The following is a 21849-nucleotide window of genomic DNA, read 5'->3' as shown; positions in this document are numbered from 1 at the left end:
CGTGCCTGGGTTTGGTAGCCTCGCCCACGGTAGTTCTGGGGCTGTTCCGGGCAGTCTCTCGCCCAATGTCCCTCTGCTCCACATCTCAGACAGGCATTCCATGACGTATAGCTGGGATTCCCCGTCCCACGAGCCCTTTGTCCCCTCCCGGCGTAACCACCACGCCCTCTGTACGGTCTCGCCACCCCCCAATTCCCCGCGGGTTGTCTCTGCCTTGGTGCGTTGGCGGGCCAGCGGTCATCAGGATAAAGGCCGGGGTCCAGATCTGGCCACTCAGGCACGGGATTAGGCTGCGGCTTCGCCACCATCATTTTCTTTGTGGCTTCTTTAGCTTCTTTCTTTTTCTCATCTACTTTAATTCGTGCCTCTGCCAGCTGATATTTTACGAGCGCCGCCTGCGCTTCCTCCAGCTCCCTTTTCTGCTTGGTCACATCGTCCCTTTCCAACATCAACCGATGCGTTACATGCCTCTCCCATTGGGTGGAGTCGGCCACAGCAAAGTCTGGATTTTTCTCCAAATCAACTCTCACCTGCTGAGGCAGCCCTGCCAGCACCGCCGCTCTGAACCAAGCTCTTGATTCTCCTTCTTGGCCAGGATGTATCCCTGTTTCTGACATCCACTGCTCTTTTGCTCTTGCTAGAAACTCTAACGGTGTGTATTGTGGATCCCAGACTATTTTAGGAATGGCTCCCGTGTTTGGGGTCGGGTACTTCTCACGCACTGCGTCCGCTAGAGCATTTCGCACATTGCGATATGGCATGTTGTTGGCGTATTCAGTTGTTCCTGCCATTTCTTCCACGTCAGCCAGCCCGCAGGCCACCATCGCTCTCCCAGCGAGGGCGCGGAAGTCTCCCAGCGCAATCTCCTCTCCTTCCGTCAACGCCCCCAGCTTCCTCAGCCATCTTGCTCCTCCTTCTGTCACGGGAGGTAATTGTCTAACCAATGCTTCCAGATCTCTTACCTTATATGCTCGGTATATTGGTTCATGTTTGGGTCCCATTATCAGCGGCAAGTTACGGCTTGGTCTTGGGGCTTCATCCTCAAATTCCACTTCTCTGCTCTTCCCAGTCTTTCCTGAATTTCTTGACGTGTCAAATATGGATTGGCGCTCCCCTTTGACGGTGGGCCTAGGTTTTGTATCTGGGGCTCTGTACACTGTTCTACTGCGCAAATCCAGATTTCTGTCCTGCTCACAGGCGCCTTTTCCTTCAGTCTCCTCATGTTCTTCGTCCTCCTCTTCTTCCGATGAGGTCTTGCGATCTTTTATGTCCTCCTCCATCACTCTCCTCAGTACTTTCTTCCCTTTCCATCCAGGCTTGAGATCCTTCATTTCCTCCTCCGCAAGTTCCTTCAGGGCTTTTTGCTTTGCGGCGGTCAACGTTTCTACTACCGCCAGTAGGGCGTCTCTGTCCTCGTGCATACGCCCACGAACTTGCCCGTCCCAGAGGTCCTTCTTCTGTGTGAACTGCTTGCCTGGGTGGCTCACTCTCTGTCCCATGTGGAACGGCAACTCAGCAAACTCTGACCTTCTTTCTTCTTCATCTGGTGAAGTCACCTCTTCAGTCGGGGCAGCAGGTGAGGCTTCGGTGTGAGACACCACCGTCGCTGCCGGTTCTCCTGCTGAGTCCTGCATCGTCCGGGCCAGGCGACACGATACCACACCTGGACCTGCGGTACAGGCCGTCTGTGTCCCTGCATTCTCCATGTGCTGCTGTCCCACCGCCGTCATTTCCTCAGCTTGTGTTGCCCCGGGCATGCTTGAGTACTGGACATTTACGAGTCCTCCGACCGCAATGCCAGTTTGTCCACCAGGGCCATGCACTTGTCCTCCTTCTATGGTCATTACCGGCATCACATAAGGGGGAGGAGCCTCGGCTCCACCAGGCTGTGGCGGGGCACTGGGAAGTTGAGTGATCCACGGATATATTGTTGGTGTGTGAGGGTTATTCACTCCTTCGCTTTTTAGCGTCAGTTTTATCATTTTGTCCTCCAACTTTTCATTATCTTCCTGTAATTTCTGCATTAATTTCATTATACTTGCCATTTCTTCTTCCTTTGCTCGATCATAGTCTTCCACTTTTTCCTTCATCCAGGACGACACTGCACTGCACATCATCATCCACTTGCAGCAGTTCCCATGCATTGCCTTCAGGGCCGTCATTTCCTTTTTTGTTTTCCGGTTGACTGAGCGGCCTCCTGATTGCTCCTGTAAGTTTTTCAGTATGTTCTCACATCTCTCTCCCTCTGTTTTAAGCACGGCGTCCAGTGGTGTCCTTTCATCTAAACCTTTGTGTTGTAATTCAAGAATTTTGCTTACCTCTTCTTCCATGGCTCGACACTCCTTCTCAGCTGCTTTAGATGAACCTGTACAGGCCATCCTTATGGCCTTTTTCAGCTCCTCCATCTGGTCTTTCAATGTTTTGTAGCGTCTCTGTCCGGTACCTGAGCTGTCAGCCATTTTGTGTCTTCCTGTAAGACAGCACTTACCTCTTCAAAATGGCTGCTGTCGGCTCCTCCCTTTCAGTCACCCACCGGCACTTCCCAGTTCAGCTCAGTGTTCGTCCGTCCGCTCTAACAGTCACTTCCTCTTTTTAATTCTGCTTGGTGACACACACACACAGTGAACTCATGATCCACCACATCATTCGTATCATCAGGCATCCATTCACCCCTTACCCAAAGGCAGTCAGCATAGGAAAATATAGAGAAAGTGAAATACCTACCACTCAATTAATCATTGTTATGTTAGTGTGTTTGGTTTGGTTTTGTGTGTAACAATGTGAATAAAACTATTTCTGCACTCCTCAAGGGACCTCAGTATGCCTGTCAGGAAACAGATGCACTGCCATTCACGCACCAGTGAGCAAAGGGGAACCACACCCTAGCTGTCTAGGGACCATGCATGTCTTCAGCATATGTCATCTAATAATACATCACACGTTATCAGCTAAAGCACTTATGCACAAGCTTCAGATCAATATTTCAAACTAGCACATTATTACCGCAAATGCAAGGCTACTAAAACACCACCTTAACATTATTACTGTCACTCTCCATGTCCTTCATCTTGTGATGTCTCTGGGGAAATCTGAACGTCCTCGCACAAATCCACTATAGCACTAAATAATGAAAAGCTCGTGGTCAACCACCAGACAATTTCAGCTTCTGTAATAGTTGTGGCCACTTCAATATCTACAGGGTCGTCCGGCGCGTCTGCCCGTTCTCCATGGAAAACCCGACTCGCCCTGTAGAGACCCTCCCCCAGAGGAATAAGTTTTATGCTGCAGTAACCAAAAGTGAACATCTTCCTCTTTCAAAGTATTATGCGTGTTCTGAGAAATAGCAAACAAAATTAATTGACTTCCTACCATGTGCTAGGCTGCACAGCACATGTAATGAAGCTGAAAATGTAAACTAGACATATAACAGGAAATTAAACATAGGCCTATTACACAACAGTGGCATATAGCTCTACAGTTCTGAGGCCTCCTCGCTATTGTGTTCTACAATCTCCCGCAGGGAGGTTACCAAACGCAGGCAATCATGTAATAGCAGGGGGAATTCTGTTTCAGTCAAATTAAGAGTGATACTGAAGTAATGATCAGTAAGACCAACCTCACAGCAAACCCGCAGTTCAGTTTCTACCCACCACGTGTCACCATATGTCACTGGAGTCAACACCAGACTGAAAGTGAATCCAGTCATATTTCTGCTAACTGACTCCAAATCAACATCTTGTGTGTCCTCCATTGAATGTACATGTGCTCTTTAAGAATGAAAGTCCAATGTCCCACACACACAAATACAATGCGAGCTATCCCGTCCACTGGAAGTTAATGTCAAAATCCTGAAAAGCGCGCTCACAAAGGTCCGGAAAATCACGTTGCGCCTCAACGGGATTAGTATAGGGATTACAGTATAATTCCAGTGCCCGAAAAATAATCAGACTGCGATTGGTAAAGTCTAATAGGAGGTGTTGCGAATTTCTTATTACTGCAGTTACTAAAAAACCATAACGAACGCCTGAAAGCAGAGCTTCACAACGACAGGTGACGTTTGCAACATCGCCTGTCCATGTATATTCAAGCACACAAGAGCCGCTATCAAACATGCGAGCTAAATGAGGCAGGGAGTTATCCCCGCCACTCAAACAGAATGTTAAAGTCCCTGAATGCCGTTGCACAAAATATAGCAAAGTCCCGTTCTGCGTCAGTGGGGCTTAAGTTTATATGTTCTCTACAGTACAATCGAATAGCAGTAAATATAACGACACAACTGCATGCAAAGTCTACTAATCTGTCTTCTGATCTGTCTATCACTGAGGTAACTTTAAAACCGTAAGTAATGTCTGAAGAGACAAGGTGACATCGACAGGTTACAACATAAAACTCACCTATCGGCGTATGTTGAAGTAAGCAATAGCCAGAATCAGGCATGTGTGTATGTGTAAAGTTTATATTATATACTTAAAATATTAAAAGTACAAAGAAACTACAAAACGCAAGTGCTATGAAGTACATCAAGAGTGAAATAGTTCCGGTACGAGAAAAATAGAAGCTAGAACAATGCACAATAATTTTAACAACCGTAATATAAACAAAGTAAAATAAAAGTTATTTCCTTAAAACAGCATATAGAACAGACGTACTAACAACCAAGTAAAATTAAAGTAATTCTTTCCTTAAAACACCAGCAAGTCGTCTTGAACCCAGGCTGTGCAGGCAGTCATTAGGCACTCATTAGTAAACCGGAAATGTAACTTCAAGTAAGTCAGAGACACCTAATTTACATAGACACAGACACACACAGTGTAAAAATAACCCGCTTGTTGCGTTGCACTTGGCAGGCAGACAACATATACAAACCCAAAATTACAGTAAAAATCTCACACACAGACGTCTTATAAAAATCATCTATACAATCATATATACATGGCCTTAAAAGTGCGTACCCTACAGAATTTAGACAAATTTTAAATTAACCCTCCAAGGGACAAACTCCAAGTTTTTTATAATCAATGACAGTATCAGGTCCAACCTGTATCTGTTCTAATTCCTAAGGTTCCTAAGTTAATTTAAAAGCGTCCAACGCCCAAGGTCCAACCTTTGCTACCCAAAAAAGTGCATAAACCGTTCCAAACGGTCAACTGATCCAATCAGTAGCTATTTTGGACCGTCCTCAGTTGTCCACGATTGCCAATCGAACTATCCCGTCCAACGGAAAATCCTGAGCGTCCCCAGGAAGTTGGGAGCGTCACCTCCGAACAATGCACTTCTTAGAACTCCCAGAGTTCCGTTCTACAGAAATTTAATTACTTTTGAAGACACCCTATGAAACCACCAAACCTACTATAATGATGTCCAAGCCCAGCTTTATAATCAATTAAGACTGTATTACCATATACAGATTTCAAATGACCTATATCCTAAATTCAGTAGTCCAACTACTTTACTTTGTCTTTTTCCTATTTCCGTTACTTTTACCTTTTCTTATTCAGCAGTCCAACTGCATTTAACTTATCCTTTTCTTATTTCAATGTATAAACTACACAACATCAGAACCTAAGAACACAAACAGTCATCAGTAATCTAATGAGTAGACATCAATTTCAATCATCCAATTCGGCACACTTCGGAATATTTCAACAGGTAGTGCCTACCTTGTGAGATGGGCTGCCCTTTGTCCACTCAAATCGATCACTGCCTCCTGATTGTGCGACCCCCTCGGACGTCCACAACGCCACTCTCTCCTCAACCAACACCGGCCAATGCACCAATTGTTACGGGTCCGAAATTGGTGGAGAGTACAAAACCAGGACAGTCCAGAAGATTTGGGTCAAAGTAATCTTTATTGAAGTTCACGCGCGGGAAGACAATCACTGCATACATCAGCAAGGGTCTTCGCCAAAATTATACTTCAGATTGCTTTTATATCATCAGAGTATTATGACGCCCCCTCTTGCGTTTACAATCACATAATTTGCATGTACAGAACATTTATGTATTTTAAGAATTAACTGCAGACACAGGAGTTCCCCTTTTGGCATCTTCTTCCAAAGAAGGCAATAAACTCAGGCCTCTGTGGTCTCCAGGGGCTGGTCTTCTCCACTCGTCACCTGTTGTCAAGACAGAACCTCCAGTGCAGTATGTTAACTGAGTGCCTTCAGGCCTCTTCTTAAATCTGTTTCTAAGTTATATGTAATGTATATATGTGTTTTGTAAGCATGTGTGCAATCTTTCTTAAGCTCCCCATTTCCTTACCAATGTATCACCCAGACATCGCGCTGGATGAAGCTTGTGACCTTTATTTACCTGGGAAAGCTTCAACTCTTTAGGTCATAGAGCTGCACTATGTGTGTAAGGATATAACAATATAAAATGGTTATGACTGCACCTGTGAGAGATTAATATGGTGTCAGTATGTTTAAATGTTTCAAGGCCATCTTAAAGCTATAAGCTATGTGGTTAATGCTATGACAAAGCTATGAAATCTATTGTAATCATGAAGCAATTTTCCTTTATCCTCACAGTGGGAGTTCAGTGAAGCTTAAGGCTTCAGTCAGCTGCTTGTTAGAGAGTCACCTGTGAGCGCGCTGGCTAGCAGCAGTCGATGCTGCTGAAGGAAACGAGCAGTGAGGCCGCAGGCCTGCAGAGACAGCTTGGCTAGCACAGGGCAGCAGGACAGCAGACAGGACAGAGACTCAGACACGCCATCCCCCAGTGGGTTCATACTGAGGTCCAGCTCCTCCAGGCACTTTGAGTGGAAACGAGCAGAAAAAGCAAATGATCACAAGAGCCAATCCTCTCTGACAGATTTCATTGATACGAATCAGGTTCGCTTGTTATTATGATCTAAGGGCCTTATTAAGACCACAGGTAGTTCAATACAGGCTCGAAGGTAAACCTGGAGCTGCCAATATTGGCGAGCTGAGGCCCTTACCGGGAATGCAGGTGCACTCTGTCCCTTTAAAGCATTTACAGCCTTCTCCAGCCCGTCCCCTGTAATGCAGTTGGCGGAAATGTCCAGCAGCTGCAGACGAGGCATGGTGAGCGTTGTGGCAATCAGCTCAGGGAGAAGGTCGTCAGACATACGGTTGCCAGAAATTTGCAGCTCGGTGAGGCTGGCCTGAAGTTTTAGGGCACGGAGGAGCGGGCCGAGGGAAGAGGCGGCCAAACCCAGGCCACACACTGACACGGAGGAACCCCGGTCCTGAACCTCACATAGCCGGGAGACACGCTTGTTCTCATCTACAGGCAGAAAGAGACGGTACTTCATAACAGAATACAAAAATGCACATGTGTGCGTTTTATAATGCGTTTGTTCTGTGTTGCTCACCCACTGCCAGACTTTGACAGGCCTTCTTGTATCGCTCAGGGAGAGGAGGGAGATCCCACGAGCAAACTTCAGCCAGAACCTGCAACACAAACCCATCAGTTATCCTGCACTGGTGCTGGAAAGTGACGCCAAGGATTCAATCCCAAAAACTGTGATTCCTTCAATGTCCCCTGGAAGCTGGCTCCGAAAGCAAGTCAGCATCCAGTCTGGTACAGAAATGGTTCTAATCTTTATAGTTTCTCAGGCAGCTTGTTAACATAGTCAGCCCTTCACCTTCTTACCAGAATCGTACAGTCTAAAACCTGCACGCCTCATCTGGGTAAGAAAAATGAAGTCATTGTGGAAGGACCTAGAACCTCCATTCCTTCTATCAGTGATTTCAAAAAGACCTCTGTGTCTATGAGAAAGTCTATTTTATGAAATTTTGGTCATACTGTGCCTAAGAAAAGGAGTATGCTCACTGGCTGACATGCAAGCTGTTTCATAGTCATAGCCGTCCTCTGGTCACTGTTTCTTTTCTTTTTTTAAATCCAGGATAGCAACGGTGACAACATTTGTCTTAAAGACTCGTGATCAGACTTCATAAACCAATCATGGTAGTCTTCAGCATCTTTTAAATTGTCTGTGGTCCAAGTTTGGTCACTTCTGGCTCTCCTCAGTGTCACCTCACCTCTTCATTTGTGTGCAGGACGGCCAGCAGCTGGTCCTGCGGGGAGAGCAGGGCGCCTTCTTTCTGCAGAGAGAGACGAGGCAGGAGGCCACATTTCTGGTAGTAACGCTGAGCTGCCTGCTCACACAGCCACCACACAGAGCAGGAGTTGGCCTCACTGGGATGCAGAGCACTGGGAGGTGATTACACAGAAAGAAAAACTGATGCCCTAAAATACCCAAAACAAAACACTATGCCAATCAGATTGAGTAGTACATGAAAATAAACCCCAAACTTAAAACTATTCACTGACCTTTGTGGATATTTAATGTTGTCAACTCTCAGTAGAAAGACAAAGCAGAGTCTGTGGAGGGATCAGAAAGTCTCATTTACTTCCACATTCATCGCTGTTAGAATTGAATCATAAATGAAAACACAGCATCTTCAAGTTATATCCCCGAGTGACACTGAATTATAGTTACTCTCTCACTGAGTCTGTGTTTCCCTGAATAATTAATGTTTAGTCTCACTCTGACTATCACCTTTTCACACTTGGAGTGACTTATTCACAATCACTGTGTTGTGTGTATTTCCTTAGGGTTACTCCATCCGTAACTAACAAACAGCAAAAGAGCATTCCACTTCTGACCTGAGCGTGGATAAGGAGAGGTGGGGGCACCAGCTGCCTGATAATGTTGATGACCCACTCTTTCTCTGAGCCAGCACAGCCTGTGTGTGTGGAGGGATGTCTGAAAAACAACAACAACAACATTTAAAAACAAAACAAAAAAACAATTAGCCTGAATTAGGACCAGTTGTCATCATTTTTTCACATAGCCACTGTTTTTTCTATGGTCTGTTTTGGGGCCATTAATGTAGTTTGGTAACAACATTATGCTTAAAAATGTTCATCTTTTACTGTTACCTTTTGTGGATCACAAGGTTTAAAACTACTTAAAAACACACACAAAGACAACAAAGTAACTCCACCGTGTGTCTATCCGGTCTTTAAGTGATGACGTGATAAATCCTGCTTCTGGGCCCAAACTACTCTGAGTTTAATAAGGCTGTTGTGTTTTTAACATGTTTTAATGCTTTGCCACTATTTCTATTTAATCTCAACAAGCCCCTTACAAACACTCAGTGATCACTGTCGGCCTCTCTCAGTTTTTATTACCACTATTCATTTTAAAGCTTCGTTTTTAAAACCTTACCATGTAACTACAGTCCAGGCAATGCAGCAGCATATTAATGACTGACCTCCTATTGTGGATGGATGCAGCAATAACACAGGTACTCCCGATATAATTGTCATCATAATCACATCCTTCTCCATTCGGTGGTAACTGTTGTTCTCTTGACTGAAGTTTGGTCCGTTTACAGCATCCTACCATGCCACTGCATTTGTGCCTAACCATCGGGAACCCTCACCTTAACTCTTATCCAGTGGAAAAAAGTTCCCCTTCATCCTTCAGCTTCACTGTGTTAATGTTATGCTAACATAGCTGTTTTGCTAGCGATCACATAGCACATCACTATATACCAGCTAGCCAAACTTCAGTAACACTACAAACATCACTGCTGCTTACTTTCCTGTCTTCGTGTATGTCAGAAGTGATAGCAGAGCTGTGCCTTTTAATTTCTTTTAGAAATCCCTCAGTCAGAACCTGCTATATTATACTTAGATGGCTTCAGCAACCTTACAAGGGCCGGTTGAAGGGCTACAGTCTTATCATACATGTGCAGTGTTCCTACAACCCATAAGGTTACCTTGAATGAGGAAGGAAGGTGATGATTTCCAGTCCGTCTGAGTCCTCAGGTTGAGGTGCAAGCACGTTTCTCCCATTCTCCACAGAGGGCAGTGGCGCATAGGTGTGATGTCACTAACACTTAAGTTGCCTTGAGGCGACAGTAGAAAATTGTGAGCGGTACACCATCATGTATGCATTGGCAGGGATGTGGTTGGAAGGGCTGACTAGACAAGGCGTGGTGTCCAGCTAATGAAAAAAGCCCAAATTGGCCGTGCGGCTGTGCGCACGTGTGCTCTTTAAATATAGCACTTTTGCCCTACCGTTGCAGGGCCGCCCAAGTGGCTCATGGGAAAGTGACAGGCCCTATAGCAGAGATTGAAGACAGAGGGCAGTGGTTCGAATCCCGTGCGGACCATATGTTGGGGCAAGGTGTTCGGAAACGAAACAATAACAAATCCCTGGCTCTGAAATTCACCTGCTACGCTTGCTTAGAAGCCTACAGGCGAGCCTATAGACGGGCTCTCTCTGCCTTTTTACCGCTCTCTCAAAATCCTTCAATATTGCTTCTTATCCTTGCTACGGTCTGCCAAACACGCCACGCATTCTCGCTTTCTCAATCTCTTCTTCACGTCTCAACAAACGCTCAATTTTGCCTTCATTAACACAAATTATACATCAAAACATAGGGATTTTTCTTGCCTTTCACAAAATGCCACCGTCATTATCCTAGGAGTTGCCGTTTTCTCACAAATGGCCTCGAAGCAACACAAAGTCAGAAAAGTCCACATTCAAAGTCTATGGAGACTTGAGTGAAAAATGACAGCTGAAATTCTCTAATGGGAGGACTTTTCAACTCCTCATATCTCCTAGACCTATTTTTCTTTACAGACCTGAAAATCGCCTTGATTGTTTTTTTTTTTATTAAAGCCTGCTGATTGTTACAGTGAAAGAATGATGTCCACAGCCCGTGTACTTTTGGAGTTACAGTACATTTTGTAACAGGGAGAAACGGCAGTTTTCACCTCTCAGCCATTTAGTTGTGCTAAACTCTTGAAATATATTATAGGGCAGGCCGCGTAGACAACGCGCTTTGGGAGCGGGAGACCCGGGTTGAAATTTAGCCCGTGGCAGCAGTAGCGGTTTTTGATATGGGTGACACTGGCGGTTGCCCGGGGCAGCATCGTGGTGGGGGGCGGCATCACAGGTGTCGGCAAAAAAAAAAAAAATTTACTCACACTCATGCTGCCCCGACATCATGCCAGCGCATATTGGGAATGGCATAGCCACCGATCGGTTTTCTATCGCCCATTTGCTGGGAGTAAGGGCGCCCTCCGTTTGTGAGGTGCGCCTGCTGCTTGCGGTGCAGGGAGGAATGGGCGGGCGGTTGGGGATTCACTGGCTGGCTGGAGCAGCATCTAATAACCAACTCGCAAAATGAAAGAAAATAAAAACAAACCGACAAACACGAAAGCACCAGACATTATGATACAGACTTACAATTTGCACCGATATTTTTTCGAAATTCTATATGCGAAAAGTGAGCGCAAGAGCCCTCTGTGCGCCTGCTTGCTGCTGAAGTCAAAGTAAACTTTATTGTCATCTCCGCTACATACAGTACAGTAAATAGAGAGGTGAGAGGTTCCAGTTACAGCAGTGCAAGTAAACAAACACTATATATAAGAAGAGTAAGAAAATTAATATACACTTAAGGACTAGGGGTAAAGGGATCAATAACAATTTAAAATTTTATAATTTACAGTTTAGTCTCACACACAACCCGTCCAAGGGGAAGGGGGGCAGCTGCTTCCAAATAGAGCACATTTCATTCATAATGTTGTAAATCCAAGCCCATTATGTATTAATGATTTGAATCCTGGGTTGTGTGAAATCCCAGAAATACACCCTAGACAAAGTGAATCTGTGAACTAAGGTGTAGGTCTATTAGGTTATGCTGTGGTGATCCTCGAGTTGGGGGATGGGTGTTCATACTGGAGTGCAAAATTAAAACCAATGGAAGATGGACAAGAAAAGTTCAAAGCCATCAGGTGCTCAGTTTAGAAAAAAGAGAAAAGAAGAAACGAGCAAAAGATACAGGTAAGCAGATGTGTCATTGAATAATGGCAGGTCACCTCTTTGGTAGCCGTTTGCATACTATGCATACCCTCTCTCTCTTCATATATGTGTGTTTTCTGGTGAAATTCAGTATGGTTCTGACAACAGTTTTATGTTAATGTACAATCCTTAATGTGTTTTATGTGTGTGTGTATATACAGATACAGAGTTTTACATGTATCAATAAGGCAGACAAAATGCATTTTTATCTTGTTTCTTTTTGGTGTAGTCTCATTAACCAAAATGTTTAAAAAATGACCATTTTTATTATGAACACTTGCTCAAAATCCACCGTCAGTGTTAAAGAGTAGACATCAGAAGCAAAGTTCTGCCAACATCATCACACCTCCCACCCTCAAGTGGAGGTGGCAGAGAGGAGGCACTTGGAGTTTCGGTCTGGCCTGGTAGGTTTGGACAGCTGTTTCCCCTTAATTAATGAAATCATCATTTAAAAACTGCATTTTGTATTTACTCGGGTCATCGTTGTCTAATATAAAACTTTGTTTGATGATCTGAAACATGTAAGTGTGACAAATATGCAAAAATCTAAAATACAAATACTAAAATCTTATACATATTCGTATTATGCGACTCATATTCTGTCAACTATAGACTTGATGAACATTAAAATAGTTGCTTTTGAGTGTGCATACTGGAAGCATATTGCCTAATTAGTCATCACCATAAAGCATGACCGTCTTCTGTAACTACTAAGCTATTAACAAAGCAATTGACTCTATTGATTAGAATTAGAAAGTCTTTCTTTGAATGTTTACTCAAAGAAGACTTTTTACTGTTGTTCTTTGTTTACTTGCTGTCTTATTTAATGAATCATTTCAATGTAAGCAGCTATCTCCTGGAAGTTTTCAGTCTTTTGAATATGTGGCTTTACAGCTGAAGGCCCCATCCAAAGATGTGTTTCTTAATGTTTACAGGCCTCCCAAATACTGCACAGACTTTTTTAATGACCTCAGTGAACTGCTGTCTGTGATCTGTGTTGATTTCGACTGCGTAATTATTGTTGGGGATTTTAACATCCATGTGGACAACCCTCAGGACAAAGGGACTAAAGACCTGAGTAACACTCTGGGCAACTTTGGGCTGACTCAGCATGTAACAGAGGCCACACATAATAGAGGACACACTCTTGACCTACTGATCTCCAAGGGCCTGAGCATTTCAAAGGTTACTGTGTCTGATGTGGGCCTGTCTGATCATTACTGTGTTTTCTTTGAAAGTAAAATCTCAGCCCACACAAATATATTAACAGCAGTGATCACAAAACGGTGTATAACTGAACACAGTAGTGAGATCTTTAACCAGGTCTTCCCATTAACACCTGACCTGTCCAGAGGTTCAGTCAATGAGCTCGTCACTAGCTTCAATGCTAAAATGTTAAATGTAATGGACACTATTGCTCCCATTAAGGTGAAGGTTATCTCTGGAAGGAAAAAGTCTCCATGGAGAAACTCCACACTGGTGAAATATGAAAAAAGAGAGTGTAGGAAAGCTGAGCGCAGATGGAGAAAAACAAACCTCCAGGTTCATTATGACATCTATAAAGAGAAACTTCACAATTATAATTTACAACTGAGGAGTGCAAGGAGGTCCTACTTCTCTGACATCATCACCAAAAACAGTCATAATGCTCGGGTCTTATTTTCTACAGTCGACAGGCTAACAAACCCTCCTGTGTCAGTGGCAGCTGAACTTCATTTGACCATGACCTGCAATGACTTTGCCAGATTCTTCACAGAAAAAATCCAAAAGATTAGGCAAGCAATTGGTACATCAACAGCAGATCCAGGATATGTACTGTGTCCACCGAAAAACTGTTTAAACACCATCAAACAGTTTCACCCTATTAACAGCAAAGACCTGGAGGACATCTTAGGTCAACTGAACTCCTCCTCTTGCTGTTTAGATGTCCTGCCGACAAGTTTTTTCAAAAAGGTCTCAAAGACTTTGGAATCAGACCTGTTACAGATCGTAAACTTTTCTTTAATATCAGGTGTGTTTCCAGAATCACTAAAAACTGTCCTTTTTCAGTATAGGTTTTATTACAGCAATCTTGACAAGACACAAATGAATAACTACAGGCCGATCTCAAATCTCCCATTTTTAAGTAAGATCATTGAAAAAGGAGTTTCTCAACAGCTCAATTACTTCTTAACACAGAATAACTGCTATGATGCCTTCCAGTCAGGTTTTAGACAGAACCACAGCACTGAAACTGCTCTGACCAAAGTGTTTAATGACATATGTCTGAATACAGACAGTGGAAAAATGTCAGTCTTAGTTTTACCGGATCTCAGTGCAGCATTTATATACTGTTGACCACAACATATTACTCAAACGACTGGAGAACTGGGCAGGTCTTTCAGGAACTGTACTAAACTGGTTCAAAACATACTTAGAAAACAGGAAATACTTTGTATCAATAGGTAACTTCACATCTGAGCAGACAAGTATCACATGTGGAGTTCCCCAAGGTTCCATCTTGGGACCCCTTCTGTTTAACATTTACATGCTCCCACTGGCACAGATTATAAAGAACAACAAAATAAACTATCATAGCTATGCAGATGACACACAAATATATATCACAATGTCACCAGGAGACCGAGGCCCTGTACAGGCTCTTGGTAAATGCATTGAGTAAATTAATGACTGGTTGTGCCACAATTTTCTCCAGCTAAACAAAAACAAAACTGAAGTAATAGTCTTTGGTGCCAAAGAAAAACGATTACAGGTCACCAGAGAACTTCAATCTATACACCTAAAAACCACAAACCAGGCGAGAAATTTGGGTGTAGTGATGGATGCAGACCTAAACTTAGAAAAACACATTAAGACAATAACAAAATCAGCTTACTATCACCTCAAGAATATTTCAAGGATAAAAGATCTGATGTCTCAACAGGACCTGGAAAAACTAGTCCATGCATTCATCTTTAGCAGGCTTGATTACTGTAACAGCATCTTTACAGGTCTACCTAAAAAATCTGTCAGACAACTACAGCTCATTCAAAACTCTGCTGCTAGAGTCCTCACTAAGACCAAAAAAGTGGACCACATCAGTCCAGCTCTGAGGTCTTTACACTGGCTGCCTGTCCGTCAGAGGATAGACTTTAAAGTTCTGATGCTGGTCTATAAAGCTCTGAATGGTTTAGGACCAAAATACATCAGTGACCTCCTGACCCAGTATGAACCTTCCAGATCCCTCAGGTCATCTGGATCTGGTTTTTTATCAGTTCCCAGAGTCAGAACCAGACATGGAGAAGCTGAATTCAGCTTTTATGCTCCTTATATCTGGAACAAACTCCCAGAAAGCCTCAGATCAGCTGAAACACCCAGTTTATTTAAATCCAGGTTGAAGACTCACCTGTTCTCAGCTGCCTTTGAATAAAGCACCAAATCCACACTTTTAAGCTTAAATTTCAAAACTTACATTTTAACTACTGATTTTATCTACTGTTCTGATTTTATCTACTGTTTTGATTTTTGATTTTATATACTGTTTTGTTTGTTTGTTTGCTTGTCTTAATCAATTTTAAATCATGCTTTTTATTTGTTTTTGTTTTTAATGTCTCTGTAAAGCACTTTGAATCACCTTGTTGTTGAATTGTGCTATATAAATAAACTTGCCTTGCCTTACTTGCAACAAATAAAACTACATATGTAAATAATGTCAAGCAAGTCTGACACATAATTAACCCCCACAGGTTCCATTATGAGGTAGCCTTGTCTTCTCCAAAACCTCTGTTGCACAGACGTAATGAAGTGTGCGGGTTTAATTCTTATTACTATCAGTAAGCAGCTAGTGAGCTTGAATTAGCAGCTAGTAAACCTGTGTACTGCAAATGCTGCAATTCTTTGAGCCTCTGACTTTAAGAGTTCTCTCTCACCTCTGATCTCTGACAGAAATGTGAAAGACTACTTTCAAAACTGTGAGTCGCCTCACTGGACCCTTATAAGGTCACATGTTGCCTTCCAGGAAGTTATTAACTTATAGGCAGGTTGAGAAAATTTACCTGCACAGTTACAATTACCTCTGTCCAAAGTCAGTGTTGGTTTTTGTTTATATATGACCACAAAACTCAAATCCACTTCATGGATCAGTACACTGCTACACACACTCAGTAATAACTGAGAAGAATTAGCTCAAGTAATCATTACTTTTGCCTTCAGCTTTGTTTCCAATCTGCATTAACTCACCTTTATTTCCTTTGCAATGCAATGTTTTTTTTTAATTCTTCTGTCTGTATCTGTACACAGTAAACACAAATAAACAGCTGAAATGATTACACTCACTCTGTTTTACTGTTGCATTTCACCAAACCTTAATAAAACCTCAATTTCAAAGTAGACGTTCTGATCAGGGATATGAATGTCAGCATTGTCACTACAAAGCAGAAGCACCCCCAGCTTTTTCAAGTCAACTCATACATGCAAGGGTCTTGTGGTTCTTGTGGTGACACTTCTTAGAATCGTTTAATGACTTAAACCAGGCTTTTTCCTGTCCTCAGAGGGGAATATTAAAAGCAACAACATTAAAGCAGCTTTTTCTATGTGGAGTAAGGGTAAGGTTTTAAAATACATCAGACTGGTTGCATGTGTGGGTGGAGGGTTTCATGAAGCATAATATTTGAGAGTGCCAAATTTGCCAAAGAAAAAAAAGAAGTTCTCAAAATAAACAACAACAATGAAATACCAGAACATTACACCCCCCCTCCTCCAAAACAAACAACATTAACCAAACACAAGTCTAAAAAGATGAGCTTTAAGCTGTTTTTTCAAAGACACTGCCGAGGCCACAGATCTCAAGCACAAGTCTGGGGGCCACTTTTACAAAAGCTCTGTGGATCGAGCTGGTTAGATATGAGGACAAAGTCAGGACTTTGAGAGAAGAGGGTTTTATTTATCCTAAAACACACAAAAATATACAAAATGAGCTCACAATACAGGGCAAAAGAACACAACTGAACTCAAGCCAAATTAGCAACTTTGCATAACTGCAAGCTAACTGCTAAACAAAATAAAAGTGACCTAACACACAAAGAACAAGAGCACTCTGAGAGCACCACGCCCCCTGAGGGGCAAGGGCTGTACTGAAACTTTGATGTTGTACGATGTATTTATTACAACATGCTGATATCAGATTTTCAGATATATTCACTCAGTGGGTGATTTTGTGAAGTATTACGGCGTTATTGTGATGTAATAAGGTATCATATTGAAAAAATTAAGAAGGCTGTTGTACAGCTCTCTCCACGCCCTTTCATATGATATATTATCAATGTGGTTTCTTGAAAAAACATTTTCAAGATCAACTTTGACCTTGGGCTCTAACCATGAAGGTCAAAGTCAAATGGTCATTTGATGAAAATCAAAGATTAAATCAGTTTGATTTGAAAGTTACATCAAATAAATAATACTCAACACAACACTAAGCAAACAGGCAACTCATAAGTCAAAGAAAATTTAAGAAAAAATACTTAATTCTTCCGCCTGTGACAGAGATGCACTTGGTATGGTCCAATCAGCACTTCCTGTATATTACACTGCTGCGTGGTTCTCTCTTCCTGATGCCAGCATCCCTCAGCAGCTGAAGGTTCCCGATCGAAGATTCAGCAAATGAGGTGAGGGGATCAAGGCTTTGCATTAGCTCACGTACAAATCTGTCAGGTGCGCAAAGAAGGACTTCAATTATTTCTTCCTTAAGTTTAATCACTCTTGTATTAGTGTGATTAAAATTGTATTTGAACGGCATTAACTCATCTATAACGATTTACAGTATGCCAAGCATACTGCTGAGGAGCACACTTCACAAACAATGTGCATTTTTCACAACCTTTGAAAGGTTAGTGGTAACATCTGTGTCATGAACACTTATCAAAGCAGTAGTACTGGGAGTATTGACGCTAATCATAAATGCTTATGATTCACTGTCTGTAAGACAGAAACAAAGACTGGAGAACCATCATCATCATCGACGCACATCTCTGCATTTAAGTCACCAAAGCCACAACAGACAAGCAACTAAAAAAGAAAATGCCTTACCCTCTGTTTATCGGGTGAATAAACAAATGAGTGAATAAACACCATATAATGTTATTTTATGGTGGGTTTTGTAGAATTAAGCCTCTATAGTTCAATTCAATTTTACTTATACAGCACCAAATCACAACAACAGTCACCTCAAGGTGCTTTATATTGCAAGGTAGACCCAACAATCATATGAGCAACACTTTGGGAAGGAAAAACTCACTTTTAACAGGAAGAAACCTCTGCCATAACAAGGCTCTATGGTGTTTTCTTCATTTCTGACTCCTGCTTAATTAGTAAGAGTGGATTAAAAGACTTATAATAAGCTGTTTTGCAGGTCCTCCTTTTGTCACGGGGTGGAAAAGGACAAGTTACCTAGGGTTTTTTATTGTGCATGATTTGCTGTGTTTTACTTTTTTAAAAATATTTTAATGTTGTACAGTGTTTTGTTCTTATGGGTTTATTGCATGTTTTTGATCGTATTTATTGTTGACTTGTCCTGGAAAGACTCCGCCCCTCCCTGATTATGAACTTGACACACCTGCGATGTCTCAGAAGCCAATAAGAGGGCCTGGCAGGTCGGGGGACGGCAGACAAGCAGCAGAGATGGCGAAATAGCGAGTAGCGGGTGACGGCCGCAAGCGGCGGCGGCGCCGGAGTTGGCGTTGGTGAAGACGGGCTGGTGAAGGTTGGCGTGCAGGACGTGGGAGGGCATACGACGCCAGCAAGCAGAGAGGCGGAGGGAGCTGTTCTGCTGCTGGAATAACTGGAGGCCAGATCACGCTACAATGGGGAATCAGTGGGCAGCGGGACAACGCCCTACCTCTCACGGTGAGACGGGCTGGTGCCGGTTGGCGTGCTACAGGAAAGCGGCGAGCAGAGTTAAGAGCTCTGACTTCTCCTACTACAGTAAACCGAGCCACTATAAAGAATAGTGACTGTTGCTGCCCCTATCTTCCAGCACCCCTGAGCGGAGACACTGACAGGACAGCGAGGACGCCGCCAGGTTTTTCCCTTGCCCGCTCCGATTGGCTGGATTTTGACTTTTAGTGACTTTTATGCCGTGGCGGACACCACTGGACTTTTAATGTTTATGTTTTATTGATTTTTATTCTGTGTTCTCCCTGGCCGGGGTTGTTTTAATTGCTTTTACATTTTTAACTGTTTTTGTATAATAAATTACATTTTAGTGATACAGTTTTTAATTCAGTCTATTCTCTTGGCTGCTCCACTGCTCCGTTCCGATTTTTTTTTTTTTTGGGAGGGTTTCTCTCTTAGAATAACACCTGTGTTATCCAACATTACACTTTCACACATCAGCACACTCCAGAGCAAATGATTTACTACACTGACTCATCATGCAACTCAGACTTAGATCGATACCTGAAGTTCTTATTGTGCAGAAGATCCCACAACACTCAGGCTCCCCAGTTATTATCAACACCATGGGCTGGGTCAAAGGTCAGTGAAAGCTGTGACATCAGAGAAACAAAGTAGGGGATTTAAAATACACTAATGAAAAAAATGAATGTGTGTCTGTTTATTTGGATTCCAGCTGCTGGTTGACATGATCCGTTTCACTTGTTGTCCAGCTCAGTCACAGGGGTAATAATCAGTGCCCCGTCCTCACTCCAGACTTTCTGAGGACGACAGACGGCTTTCAGACTTACACAAACTTGATCTAAGAAAAATAAAGGTTACAGAAAAATCCTACAGTGAAGTTCTAAACACCTCAATCTAAATGTGATGATTGACTAGAATTTTCCCATTACATCTGTCCTGGCATCTTTCTTTGACTCACCAGTTTTGCCCTGAGCTGAACCGCTGCCTCCTTCTCTGTTGCAGTACTCAGCGGTGACGCTGTAACGTGTATCTGCCTGCAATGACTCCAGCATCACCTGCTTCTCTCCACCAGTGACCAACACACAGCAAACCACACCATTGTCTCAACACAGAACTGATTTAAAGTTTTTAGACTTCTGGAATTTCTGGAAGTCCAGAATAGTTAAAGATGTAATGACTACAACCTACTCACAGTGTGATCCTGGCTATCAGCTCCAGTCAATGCCGTGATACTGGAGGACATGAGCATTGGGAGGAACCCAGCTGATCACCACGCTGACGGTAGTCTCATCAGAAACCGTGAGGCTGGTTGGGCCTCCACCAGACACTGCATCAATATCAAGACATAAAGTACGACACTTCATTCGTTTACAGGAGGAAATTACTTGGGCACCAGAGCAAAGTGGTTTTTTAGGCAATAAATGTAAAGTATAACACAGAATCTGATACTTTGATTTGATATTTTTATCCTCACTACATTTATTTTAAAGCTCAAAGTACAAGTTACTCAAAGATTAGAATTTAGATGTGCAATGTAATCTTTAAGTGACTAGTACTTTGAGAACTGCTATCAATTACACAATGAAGTTAAGTAACTTAAAGGTTATTGTATTAGTAATGTTGTGTTGTACAGAATATGACACGAAGGGCTACTGACCACAGAAAATTAGCCTATAGACTAATGGGAGAAAAAACAAGCTTTCTATGATTCTATGATTTTTATTTCTGTGTTTTTGTTGGTAATTTTGGATATCTTAGTTTGTCTCATTACTGTCATATATATCCTATGACTAAAACATTGGCTTTTAACAACTAACAGTGTCTTGAAAATAATTTACTTCATTCACTCAGGTCATTGTATGTTTGAGTATGATTTACAAAAAACAAAAACATCAATTCTTATTGATTCTTCAATAACTATAAAAAAAATGTTACCAACTATCAAAGCTTTCATTACATTATTGTATGGTCCACGTGCAAGCACCCACAGTGCCAGCAGTGCCTCGCCTGCATCTTTGGTATCAATGTTGAACTCCACTGGCAGAGAGGCGGGCTCTCCAGTGGTGTTGAGGTCGGGTCTGTTCTTCTTTTTGTTTAAAACTACTTTAAAAACACACACAAACACCATGTGCCTATTTCAGGTCACTTTTGCCGGTTCCAGGCCCAGATAAAGGAGGATGGTTGGAAGTCTGGCATTAAATAAAAACAATAATTACTAAAAGAAATGTGAATTGTAGTAGTAAATATATTCTAAATGCATTTAGGGTGTTTTTTACTCACTTTGTCTCTTCCACGATGCTATTTCTCTCTCCTACGTTGGTTATAATTACATTAATATGACCAACTATATATATTAGGTGATGATGTCATTTAGCGACTTTTAGACCTAGAACCTCCATTCCTTCTGTATGTGGTTTCATAAAGACCTCTGTGTCTATGAGAAAGTCTATTTTATGAATTTGGATCATACTGTGCCTAAGAAAAGGAGTATGCTCACTGGCTGACATGCAAGTTGTTTCATAGTCAGAGCCGTCCTCTTGTCACTGTTTTTTTTTTTTAAACCCAAGATAGCAACGATGACAACACTTGTCTTAAAGACTCGAGATCAGACTTCATAAACCAATCATGGTAGTCTTCAGCATCTTTTAAATTGTCTGTGGTCCAAGTTTGGTCACTTCTGGCTCTCCTCAGTGTCACCTCACCTCTTCATTTGTGTGCAGGACGGCCAGCAGCTGGTCCTGCGGGGAGAGCAGGGCGCCTTCTTTCTGCAGAGAGAGACGAGGCAGGAGGCCACATTTCTGGTAGTAACGCTGAGCTGCCTGCTCACACAGCCACCACACAGAGCAGGAGTTGGCCTCACTGGGATGCAGAGCACTGGGAGGTGATTACACAGAAAGAAAAACTGATGCCCTAAAATACCCAAAACAAAACACTATGCCAATCAGATTGAGTAGTACATGAAAATAAACCCCAAACTTAAAACTATTCACTGACCTTTGTGGATATTTAATGTTGTCAACTCTCAGTAGAAAGACAAAGCAGAGTCTGTGGAGGGATCAGAAAGTCTCATTTACTTCCACATTCATCGCTGTTAGAATTGAATCATAAAT

General features: G+C 42.5%; 1 protein-coding gene across 1 annotated transcript; it reads right to left on the bottom strand.

Moving 5' to 3' along the window:
- Positions 1-6559: 6559 nt before the first annotated feature.
- Positions 6560-9831, bottom strand: LOC134644614 (tonsoku-like protein). The gene is made up of 7 exons (XM_065472074.1): positions 9756-9831; positions 8635-8734; positions 8299-8349; positions 8007-8178; positions 7337-7415; positions 6941-7248; positions 6560-6754 (listed from the first exon to the last, which is right to left on the bottom strand). The coding sequence occupies exons 1-7, from the start codon at positions 9829-9831 to the stop codon at positions 6560-6562; spliced, it is 981 nt and encodes a 326-aa protein (XP_065328146.1).
- Between the last annotated feature and the right edge of the window lie 12018 nt (positions 9832-21849).

Source organism: Pelmatolapia mariae, linkage group LG16_19 (assembly GCF_036321145.2).
Source record: "Pelmatolapia mariae isolate MD_Pm_ZW linkage group LG16_19, Pm_UMD_F_2, whole genome shotgun sequence".
Classification (NCBI taxonomy): Eukaryota; Metazoa; Chordata; class Actinopteri; order Cichliformes; family Cichlidae; genus Pelmatolapia; species Pelmatolapia mariae.
This window is presented reverse-complemented; position numbering and strand designations above follow the sequence as displayed.